Raw genomic sequence first — 11,892 nt, forward strand, 5'->3', positions numbered from 1 at the left:
GTTTAATTCTGACTGGTCACAGTACTTCAATAGACCACACTGTCCTTTGTAGATATAGTAAAGTAAGTTTGAACGAGGTAAAATGATGTTATCACGTTGTTGCATGATCATGAGTTGAAAATACATGCATTTCTGACAATTATGTGAATATTCTATTCCTAAAAAGATTATTTGACTCCTTTTCAGAAGCATATTTAGGGACATTTGCAATAAAATATTTGATTACCTACAAGAACTGACAGTGACATTTTTATATATGTAATAGAAAGCACTTTGCTAAAGTTTAAAGTTGAGAAACAGTGATTCTCCAAAAAGCCTTTAGAAGTACTGAACTTTTCATGGCCTTTAACAAACTGTTCTATTTCTAGAGTATTCATTTAATCCCACCCGCCCTTCTTTGGCCTCTTCCTGTTGAATCAGTCAGTTTGCTTTGGTCAGCTTTCGTCAAGGGAAAACAGAGAGCAGAGTTATGAAATGTCTGGCAGTAGACGTAGCCATGTCAGAGGTATGAAATGGGAGCAGGTGTGGGGGGAAGGGAGATGTGTAGCTGAGCCTCTATGGTAAAATGATCTGATCAGGAGATAGGCGGATGAGGGTCACCTCACCTTGACCAACCTATCCACTGAGCTGCACACACTAGTTATGTAACAGACATGCTTAACCTTTCATATTTATGACACAGAGGTTACAAATCAACTCGCATGACATGACCACAGCTGAGGACATTGAACTGATGACTTTTAATATTCCACTAACCTGGAAAATCCTGCCAGTCCCTCAAACCTGATACTAGTCTCTATTCACTATTTCAGTTTTAAATGACTTTAAATGATTCCTGCATCAAGTAAGAAAAGCAGTAGCACCACTTTTAGCAGGACAAGCCTGAGTATAAGCAACTGGATGACATGTAACATTGTAAAATCAGCGCGCAAATGGTTGAGTAACAATCTGAAACAGTGTGCCGTGTTTAAATTAAGTGAATTTGAAGCAAACTTTTCAAAAGTTGGAAAAACCATGAAGGAAAATGTGAACCAAATGCGTGTCTATCAACTGTTTTAGTGCAAGTGTCATCAGAAAGTGTTGCTATGCGCTACATTACACATGGCTGTAATAAACAGAGTAGAACAAACCTCACACAAAACCAGATGGTTACTAACTACTGAAAAAAACGTAAACGAGAAACAAGCACAGTTTAGAAGTCTTGGGGAATTGTATTCAGTTGGCAAAGTTGTAATTCTTTCTTGTCAGCTGGTATTAGACACGCTTCATGCTGTTCGGAGATGAAGAAAACCAAAAAAGTTGAGTTAAATGTTTGCTTCTGCAGAACTTATTGGAAAAAAAGTTCTTTTGAAGTCAACAAACACCTGAAGTAAGCATAAAAGATATTATTAAAAACAGTTTGGGGCACAATACTTTGAAATGTGCATGTAATTAGATATAGACTCAAGGATCATGATGAGAAATATTTGGGAAAAATTGAAGCACAACACTGGACACATTAAAGGACTGGCCTGGCTCTGTCCAAAGGAAGATAAGTTCTCATACAAATAGATTTAAAGCACACTAACTAGCATATTATATCTTGTCTGTTTAAACCATATTGAAAGCAAATGCAAAGCAGCAAGCCAAACTAGCTGTTTTTGGCTATGTCCAGTGTTTTTGCTAGGCTAAGCTAACCAGCTGGGCTGAAGCTGTGTAACTACTGGACATGAAAGTGGTTATAATCTTCTTTCACACATTGTCAAACTATCTAAACAAATATACACCCGACTAGTCCAATGCAGAGGAAATGAGAAAAATTACATTTGTTCTTAAAGAAACCAGGGGAAAACTTCAGTAACACCCAATTCTATTCCTTAACAAGAAATTTGAAATGCTAATTAGCAAGGTAGCAGTCAGTAAGATGTGGTAGTGAGGCTCCTACAGTGTTATTTAAGTTATACATTCACATTCTCTTTTTAAATACCAACGTGCACCGTAAAACAGTATACAGGGATTTGGAAGAATTAACTAATCTCTTCTCATTAACTTAACTTTCAACATCAAGTTAATTAAACTTCAAATTTCTACTTTTATTGTCTTAGAACTTATAAAATCTCCAAATTAAAGTCTTTTGCCTCATGCAGAGATCCTTCAACTCATCAAATTAAGTTAAAAAAACAAAACACCATTTTAGCACACTTCCCAGCATGGATTGTCTGCAAGTTAAAACTCTCCTGAGACTTTTCTTTGTTGTAATTTGACTGAAATAGGCATGATGGAAACCTGCTCTGCATCTGTAATGCATGTCAAGACGAATCACGGTTGTTTCTTTTCTTAATCACGAAAACTGTATGAACCAGGATGAAGCTTACCAGATTCACTATCTACTGTTGTACTTGATCAGCCAAACTCTTGCCTGCTGCCTTTGTTCTGACTCTGTTGCAACTATCTCTTCATGAGTAACGAAAATCTGTCGCACATCAACAGTTGAGTAAACTTTGAAAATATATAAGCTCTGTGGGATGGTATTAAGGACCAACCCAACACTTTAATAATTCATTTCCTTAAAGACAACATTTGTGAGACGTACTAAAACAAAATGGTTGAAACTGAAGCTGATCCTGCCTTTAGTATTTAACAAGATTCAGAAATCTTGATCCTACATTTCCCATAATGCATCTTTAACTGGGCTATTCCTGCTTGAAAAGGACCCATGTTTTAAGAATTCTTGTTTAAAATTTGACAACTGAAATCTAAACAGTCTCAATGGTGTTTTTATGACACAATCGGGGATATTTTCTTCATATTTGAAAGGCAAATTAATGTCAGAGAAGACTGTTTTTTTTTTTTTTTAACAGGCTGTGAAAAATGCCCCTTTACCAGACTTCAAACCATCATACATCACAGGTTTTGTTTTCTTCCTCTCTTGATCAGTTCCATCATTAAAAAGAAACACTCCTATCATCAGGTGCCACAATAAGCCCTTCTGATCATCAATGACCGATCCACAACAGCACAACTATTGCTTGTATATTTTATTTTATGTACAGTACATGTAAAAAAAGAAAACAAAAAAAGTAGCCAATAACATTGACCAATGTGGGAAACAGTAGACAGCCATGTTGCTCATACACGGGAAAATCCTGACCACCGTTTCCCCTCTCAGGCATCCATACATATAGACTCTTGCACTGCTCATTGTGTAAGGCTGCCTGGAAACCAGCTGCGCTTGACAACAAACAGTCAAAGCGCAGATTATCAAAACGGGAAGAGGGCACTACCTGCTCCCCTAATAAACACACCTCTCTCACCGACGGAGAGCCCGTTTTGAGCCTCCGTCTGAACAAAGGGTTTCCAGACGGGCAGAAAGGAGACGGGCTGGTTGGCTGAGCGTGACTGTGTGCAATCTTCGGTTAAGTTTTTAATACAGACCAGGCTGCTCTTGACAGCCTGGTCTCTTGCCTCCGCTGGCTCCCCCTCCCCTTAATCCAACAGTGCTGCTTTCAACATAAAGGTCACTAAAGGTCAGCGCTGCAGTCTGTGTTTGCCTGATGACTCAATAGAACTGAAGGCTCCAACTAGTAGCAAGCAAGCTTTGTCTCCAGCACACTCAGCAGTTGAATTCACAGTATTCTTACAGCATGTTAATTTTCCTCCCAAAGTCACTCATAAAGCTTTGACTGATAATGCATAGGGGCCTTTGACACATTTGTTCACCCATGTTTCTCCAGTGGAAATGTTAATTTCTGTAGTGTGTAAGCTGAGAGAGAGAAATGCACCCAAAACGGGAGAATACAGTGTACACAACCATCTGTGTCTGGTGTCCCCAAAGTCGTACAATAAAATAAAATTTAAAAAAAAAGATAAGTTTCTTTTTGTATCTCCAAGGCCATGGATAGTCAACCACAAAGACTTCTGAACTCCCCTGTTGCCTATCAGAGCTGTATGTTGCAATAGTGTTTCAGACAGTGAGCATACAGCAGGCCACCAAGGTACAGATAAAGTGCTTTTTTTCTTAAACGTGATACTTTAAATAATTAAATGTAAAAATGGTTCTGAGGGGGGAAAAAAAATGAAAGAGCTGGATGGGGGAAGTACGCCGATGTGACACTCCTGAAGTTAAAAATGAAATGGAAGAGAGACACAACGTGATTCTGGAGAGGAAGAGTTCAGTATAATTACATCCACAAATCCAACTAATGTCGCAGAAGGCTACGGGGATGGAACAGCGCTCGCTAGAAGAGCTGGAACAGTCACTACTGTCTCTGGATGGAGCCGTTCACATTTTCAGAATTAAGAGGATTCCGGGTAAGACTTCTTAAACTGGTGGTGAAAGGTCTCATGTCCAAAGGGGAAAGGGAGGAGGGGTCCTATGAAGATGCCACCGGCATCCCTCTGGCTGGACCTCGCAGCGAAACACATCGGCGGCAAAGACCGAGATAATGACAGCAGCAGACTAGGAGGTTTTTGCAAGACTGTAGTAGAAAGATGAACTTACTGGATCATAATAAACCTTTACAGACAATAAATACATTCAGGTCCTTGTAGTGTTGTTATTCGGCTCTACTGAAATATTTTTAAATCTAGAAAATAAAAAAAATTAAAAAAAAAGGAGGAATAGTTTAGTTCATAGTAGACCATGAGATGCCTGGCCTTTTTTTGCTCCCTTATCCAGTCTCAACAACACTCCACCTTGGCGGCCATTTTCCACCAGCCTTGTGAAAAAGAACAGGAAAAAAAAAAACGGCATATAAATAGTAGCCGTGGCAACCGCACGTACTCCCTCCTGGGTCTTGATGACAGAGTCTGAGAATTCAGAAAAACCTCCGAGACCTCTCTTCGGTCCTCAGCCTCTGCAGAAGAGAAGAAGGGGAGAAGAAAGAAAGAGCACAAAGTAAAGACAATGAGCAAACAAAGCAGGTCATATATCCGGTGAAGGGAATTTTGAGCTGAGAGTACAAGTGGGGGAGATGTTCTCAACATGTCACGTTAGTCATCTCAACATTATGGAGCGGTGTAAAGTGAACATCAGCTACTTTCCAGTCATGGAGCTGACGGAGCGAGAAAAACGCTTCCTTTATGAGGTCTGGAAAAAGCACCAAATGCAGACTTAACCCCTTACTGTTTAGTCTCAGCTCCAACCAACCTCTTTTTTGGCTGCTGAGCCCATAACAGGGTAAACACAAGGGCTGGAAAATGCCTGTCTAACCCCTTCTATCGCTCAAAGACAATATTTAACATTTGTGTGAAAGACCTGCTGCTTGGCTACCCACGGTCAGCGCACCCAGAAACCCGGAGAGTTCGAGCATAGCCAGAGCATGATAATGTGTTTCAGAGACGTAACAGAAAACGTATGTTCATGCGCTCAAATTGCTTTCGTTGTGCTAAGCAGTACTGTGTGTTCTGTGTGGGTCCCTTGCTGAAATGAGCTATTTTAACAAGCCATTCTTGTTGACAGTCAGCAGTGCAGCCTGTGCCTTCATTAAAGCTGGTATTAATGTTTGTTTTGCAGCTTTGAACACAGCACCTGTTTCATGACATGGACGTAGCAGAACTCCTGAGGCTGGCACAGCACAACTGACGGTGTTTGTTTAAAGAGCAGGTTGGCTTCGAAGCCTGTTCGCTCAGTTTCTTATTTCCTCAAAGCTCAACAAGAGCATCACCAAATCACATATTTTTAACAAATCTGAGGGCAGGATTGAGCAATATGCCCTGAAATGTGGATTATCAGGATTACAAGTAGGGTGAAATTTGGGTTTGAGGGTATGGAGTCGCAGTAACAAGTATTTGTGTAACAGTCTGCTTCGTTCTGTTTCGTGGATAAGCATTCGTCCTGTTGTATGACATTGCTGCCTTTCTGGTTATGGGAATAAAGCACATCTTGAAACATGAGCCCTTGTAGCTGTTGTTTAAGTTTTTAAATTTGATTTCTTTTGAGCTGTAGCTACTAGTTACTTTCATCCTCAACTAATCTGCTATTGATTTGCATTATTTATTGTTTTGTGTGTCAGAATTTCTTTGCCAAATACAGACAGGTGACAAATTAGAGGAAAAACATTATCATGTGTTTTAGTAAGTTGTTGGGCCACTGAATACCAGAGCAGCTTCAGTGAACTTTGGATTCTGCAAGTGTCTACAACTCTGCTGGAGGGATGAAAACCCATTCACTCATATGGTGTTAAGATGATGGCAGAGAGCGCTGTCTAACAAGTCGGTCTAAAATCTACCCCTGATGTTCATCCGGGTTGAGATCTGGTGACTGTGAAGGCCATAACTTATGATTCATGTCATTTTTATACTCATCAAAGCATTCAGTGAGCCTCGTTCCCCGTGGATGGGGGAAGTATCTTCCTGAAAGAGCTCACTCGAATCAGGTTTGAAGTGTTTCATCATGGCATAAAGGTGATCACTCAAAACAACTCTGGATATATTGCAGTGATTCTTCCTTTGAGGGAGTCAAACCATGCCAGAAAAATGTCCCCACAGCACAACAGAGCCACTGGATTCCCTTACTGTAGGAGTCAGTGCTTTAGATATTTCTTTTAATTTGTCACCGTTCTGTATGCACTAACTAGTATTTAGATAATCTTCGAGCATGTCATGAACTTCCTCACCCAGAACAAAAGTTATGTGGAACTTGCGTTGAGATATTTTTACGTCAAATGACTTTTGAAACTCATATCCAACCAACAGTAAATAAAAAGCTCAAAGCTATTCCGTTGACTAATTCTTCACGTGTGAAAAGCTGAATATTGCTTCTGGACAGGCTGATATATTACTTCAGTTCTCCAAAGTGTTGCTCATACTATAACTGGTCCACTGACTAATCGCTGCAGATCTAACCCTGTCTCATGTGAAGTGTGTGCACATGACCAACATGGCAGCTTCTCGGCGTGCCAGCTCTTACTCATCTTCACCAGCTCTTCACTGCACTTTTTCCCACATTTGTACTAACTGAGTCAGACTGGTCACTCGTGGTTATTCACACTGCTTAAATCTACAAGTCATTGATGAGTGGACTTTGAGTGCTTGAATCAACACAGAAGGACACAGGTCGACTGACAGCGACAGACTGTACTTTAGATAGGATTTGTCGTTGTCTTTTCAGGTTTAACACACTGACATGACTGGAATAAGGCAGTATAATGTAGGTATAATGTAAATTTTAAAGAAACAGACCAGACCTATAGAAAAGCTTGAATACAACAAGGTGAGCAAAGAGTAGATGTTGTAGAATAACTGCTATGGACTAACCTACGTGTCGCAGTGGGATAGCAGCGATGTAATCTCTGGGCCCATGTGACCCACAGCCTTGGCTGCCTCGAGGATGGCTCTGCGGTACATCCCTTTCTTCTTCCGGTTGAAGCGGGACCTGAAGAGCTCTCTGAAGGGCGACAGTTTGGCAACAGATAGCTGGGAGGTGGTGGGTGAACCGAACCACGCCACCTTCGCTTGGGGCCACTGGGCCTCGCAGCTGGCCGTCTCCTGCTTGCGGGTGCCGCTGATGCTGAGGACGCGTGCGGGCCACCAGGGGAAGCCGTGGATCTTCCCCCACACAATGTCGCCCACCGCCACAGCGTGACCCTCCTCCGTTACGCACTTTGTCATGCTGCGGGTGTGAAGCCGCACCGTGAGTGGCGGCACAGTCTTGCAGTCATCCCGTGAAGGTACAGAAGATGAGGTTACGGAGAGGTCCTCACCGGGTGCTAGGTCGCACAGCTCAGGTGAGGTGCCGTCAGAGCTGAAGGACTTGGACTCGTCTAGACTGTCACTGCTGCAGACCGACAAGCTAGAAGAATCCGCTTTACGCTTTCGGAAATTGATGAGAAGCGTGAGGTCGCTGTGGCCACGCTCTGCCTCCTCTACAGAGCTCCCTGACCACAACTCCAAAGAGTTCTTGCCTTCTCCTGAGTCTTCAGAGTGGGGGAGGCATGGACCGGGCGCTCTGGGGCTTCGTCTCCTAGTACCCCCGACAAGTTCTGCCTCGTACTCAACCATGGTCTCCTCACCCTCCCTCTGAGGGGGTCTCAAGCGGATCTTTGGAGAAGTTGAGTCCTGACCCACGGTCGCAAAAGGCCTAGTTAGTTTGAGTTTGGGAATGGACACAGTGAGGCCAGACCTTGTGGCATCTAGAATGTGCCGCTGTTCCTTGGTGGGATCAGAAGGTGTCTTGCCATTTTCTCCCACACCATTCTGCACCAGCTGTTTGGGGCAGAATGGCTTAACTGAACCGTGGACTCTTGAGGGGATCTTCATGACCTCCCCCTTCCCCTGTGGAGTGCTATAGGAGATCTTTATGACAGGACTGTGGGGAATAACATCACCTCCGGGGTACTTCTCCCCTTCAGCTTCACCCCTTTTGTCCTTTCTGAGGCGCTTACTGTCAAGGTTGGTGCCATTTTCCCGCCTTTTAGTGTCTTTAGTTGCACCTACATCCTCTTTTCTCGACAGCTTAGAAGATGAGTCCTTGTCATCGCCATCATCATCACTCTGTAGCGAATTCTCTTTTCTAGAAGTCTTGGTGTTGCTCATGCCGTCTTTGCTGTCCTCATCGCTATTAAGTGTGTTTTTGCACTTTTCACATAGTACCTGACGTGGCCGCAGACGGATAGTACTCATGGTCATACGGCCAGGCTCTCGCGTCCGCCTCTTCTTTCTCTTGATTGGTCGTGGAGGAGGCTGAGGTACCCATTGGCTGTAGGTGTGGCGCACCCATAAGGGCTGAGGGAAGGGGGCTCCTTCAAAATAAGGAGGATAAGGAGTCTGTCCAGCTGGCACTGGTGTGGGTAAAGGGCAGGATGGAGGTGCAGTAGGTATGCTGCATTCAGGGAGAGTGTTTTCGTCCTTTGGTCTGTGTGAAGCCTGGCTGGGAGAGTTGGGAACCGGCTCCTCACTCAGAAGTTCTGTGACTTCACAAGCTGGTTTAGATATTGGGCAGTCCCCAAGTTTTGCTGTGAAGTCTGGTAGACAAAATAGCCCAGTCCTGAAATGAACGAGAGAAATAGAAACCAATAATTAATAAGCACGGATTTCAATAAGTCTTTTTCATGTAAGCAAAGCAGCCATGTTACACATTACGAGAATTTCATCCTGAAGCAATCTCCTCTGCACGAATGACAATGCAATTCCATTCTTATATTTCACCATGTCAGATAACTTGAGGCCAGTGGGAGAGCACAAATCAAATACCTTCCTGTTTCAAATGAGAAAAGAGCATCCAAAGCTTTTCACAGTTTCTTCTATAAATGGGCCACTATAGGCTTTAAGGCGAAAAACCTATTTTGCCCTTTTAGTTTTACTTGAACAGAACATACACATGCCACTCTGCCTATCACCTGTATGCTGAAAGTTTTGTATGTGTGGGGGCTGGGACTTCTGTGCAAGCAGCCAAGCTTGCCAAGGTTATCTGTCCTTTTGCCTTAGGCCACAAAAGCGGAGCAATAGTATCACTGACTTTTTTTGAGTGATTTTATGTGTTCTTTTTCGTTCTCTGGGATGAGCCAACATGTCCAGTGAAGGCCCAACTGCCAAGAAGTCTTTGAAAGGTGGCTGGCAGGCAACAGTAACATGGTTGTGCAGCTTTAGTCAGGAGACAGCAGACAAAGAGACTACAGGATGCCCAGGATCCCCCCTCCCCAACATCTGACTGAACAAAAACAATTCCATGAATCACTCGGGATTCAGAGATGTAGGGAAGGAGCCAGGAGATTTCAGTTTGTTTTTGCATCCATGTCGACTTGGGGCTTATATGTGGTGAGATTATTAATTAGTACACATTTGGGAGGCCATTTTTCCTCCCCAAGAGAAGTAGCTGGCAGGCATCTGTGAATGAAAGTCTCTTGGTGAAACTTGTTCCTCTCACCTTTAAGTATGTGCCCCTAAAGCTGGTGAATATAAGCCTTCACTGTGATTGACACAGCACAAATAGTGCTGCCTGTAACAGGAACATACAGTGCTAGTTAAGCACAGTACAAGGACGCAGAATATGACCAGTCACACTTCACCACCCTGTTGCCATTTCATGTTGTGTACAGTGTAACGAGATGAAGGAGATCTGCCTGAATGATAGGATTAGACAATGACATAAACAAAGCTGTGGGAGACAATGATGGGAAATGTATTGCTATGAGCTGAAAAGGAAGAAGTAGTCAATTTTGTCAGTGACAAGGCCAGAAATATAGGCCTATTTTAAGTTATTCCAAGGCCAGCCTTTTCCCATTTGGGTGGGTTATTTTCAGGAGAGCTTGGGCTCTCGCATGAAAAACCATCTAAGCATACTAAGGGGCAAAGCTGGTCAGATTCTGATTCTGCTTGTCTATAAATAGTCTAAAGCCAGTGGCTTTTAAGGTGCACAGCACCAGGAGCTACACAAGGCTTACACATGTGACACACACCAAGAGGGCTAGATAAGACATGGCACTGATACATGTCAAATTATACTTGGATGGTTTGAACAGTGTTGTGCTTACTGTCAAGAGAGGGCCTGTTTTGAACATGAGACAGTCACCAGATCTGATCAAAACGGGTTTAAATTTAAAAAAAAAAACATCCTAGCTGTGATTCATCAAATGTCATTAATGTCATTTTCCATTGTTTCTACAGATAAGAAATGATTGGTTATAAAAGGGCTACTTGTCAAAGGAGCAATGATATTTCCTATAATATTGACAAAATATGACTTCAGAAAACGAGTGCACACCTATTTTACCTAAAAACATCAAAATGTAACTGTTTTACAAAATACTATTGACTCAAGGCCTACTCACTTTTACTGAATACGTTTTAGCTGTCCTGTATAAGATTAGGCTAACAATAAGCTAGAGATGAACCCACTGACAGTAGCTTTTGTTCAACAGAAGTCACTAACAATCTCTGAAGGCTGAACAACTATGTTGACAGACAGTTTTTCACCATAGCAAAATAGCGTATTTCATCGTGCCACTGTGGGCAAAAATGATATCAGTTTGCCATTAGCCGGCAAGCTAGCTGATAGCTACCTTGTCAGCTACAATAACCTGTAAGTCTTTTGTATGAGGGCCCAGTATGCTAACAGCTAGCTCCGACTTAGCATCAAAGGTACATTAGCCGTTAGCAGAGTTTAGCAAATTAATTTTATGCAAGAATATATGAAGAAAATCAAGAAAATACGACTCACTTTTTGTTGCAATCGAGTAATATCCCCGTGTAGCTCCTTTCTCGGTAGGTCAGCGTCACCACCAGTGTATCGTTAACTACTTGATCGATAGTGACAGGTACCCGAGAGCCGGCCCGCAGCTCCTCGGCCACAGCCTCCATGTTTCCCGGGGTGAATTGTCCGGCTCGGCGGTGCTCGATCCCGGCCAAGGGAGCCACGGTCGCGTCGGCCAAAGATCCGTCTCCCCTTCGCTATTGGAGCAGGAGGCTACACCAGGGCATAAAATGACGCCATCACCCCCACCAAGTCAATTACAACAGTACTGCCACCGCTGACATCACGCTCTCTGTGCTACAAGAGCAAAAAATCACCCAAGACAAGGCCTACCCTTTCTCTGTCTCTCTGCCTGCATGATGCCATTCATTATCACGGATTTATGTCTCAGGAATGCCTCGCTTTTCCCGGCGAGAAGTCTAATGGCGTTAGGGTTAAAACAAATACTGCCATTTCCCTGGAAATATAAATGTATTATCAAATAACTTGTAAGCGACACGGTGGTAAAATTTGATGGGATAAAAAAAACAACTGTATTTCAGCATTCAACTAGATATATATCCTCACCAAACTACAATTATATATACTTTTACAAGAGCATTGATTGTAGTGTTCAGCATTAAAATGGCCTTTAAATCCTGGACTTTGGGGCTACGCTTGAAATGTGAGAATCAAACTAATTAAACTTAAATGATTCTAGAGGTAGAGTTTACCTGTATTTT

General features: G+C 42.7%; 1 protein-coding gene across 1 annotated transcript; it reads right to left on the minus strand.

The window, feature by feature from the left end:
* Nucleotides 1–3,002: 3,002 nt before the first annotated feature.
* Nucleotides 3,003–11,754, minus strand: pwwp2b (PWWP domain containing 2B). The gene is made up of 3 exons (XM_022192101.2): nucleotides 11,138–11,754; nucleotides 7,237–8,965; nucleotides 3,003–4,835 (listed from the first exon to the last, which is right to left on the minus strand). Exons 1-2 carry the CDS (start codon nucleotides 11,275–11,277, stop codon nucleotides 7,237–7,239), a joined length of 1,869 nt encoding a protein of 622 aa, XP_022047793.1. The 5' UTR covers nucleotides 11,278–11,754; the 3' UTR covers nucleotides 3,003–4,835.
* Between the last annotated feature and the right edge of the window lie 138 nt (nucleotides 11,755–11,892).

The sequence above is a fragment of the Acanthochromis polyacanthus genome, chromosome 15 (assembly GCF_021347895.1).
Source record: "Acanthochromis polyacanthus isolate Apoly-LR-REF ecotype Palm Island chromosome 15, KAUST_Apoly_ChrSc, whole genome shotgun sequence".
In the NCBI taxonomy this organism is placed as follows: domain Eukaryota; kingdom Metazoa; phylum Chordata; class Actinopteri; family Pomacentridae; genus Acanthochromis; species Acanthochromis polyacanthus.

Coding starts and splice junctions, on each gene's coding strand:
- pwwp2b (XM_022192101.2), bottom strand. CDS start 11,277: ATGGAGGCTGTGGCCGAGGAGCTGCGGGCCGGCTCTCGGGTACCTGTC. Junction 8,966..11,137: donor TTACTCGATTGCAACAAAAA/GTGAGTCGTATT, acceptor CGTTCATTTCAG/GACTGGGCTATTTTGTCTAC.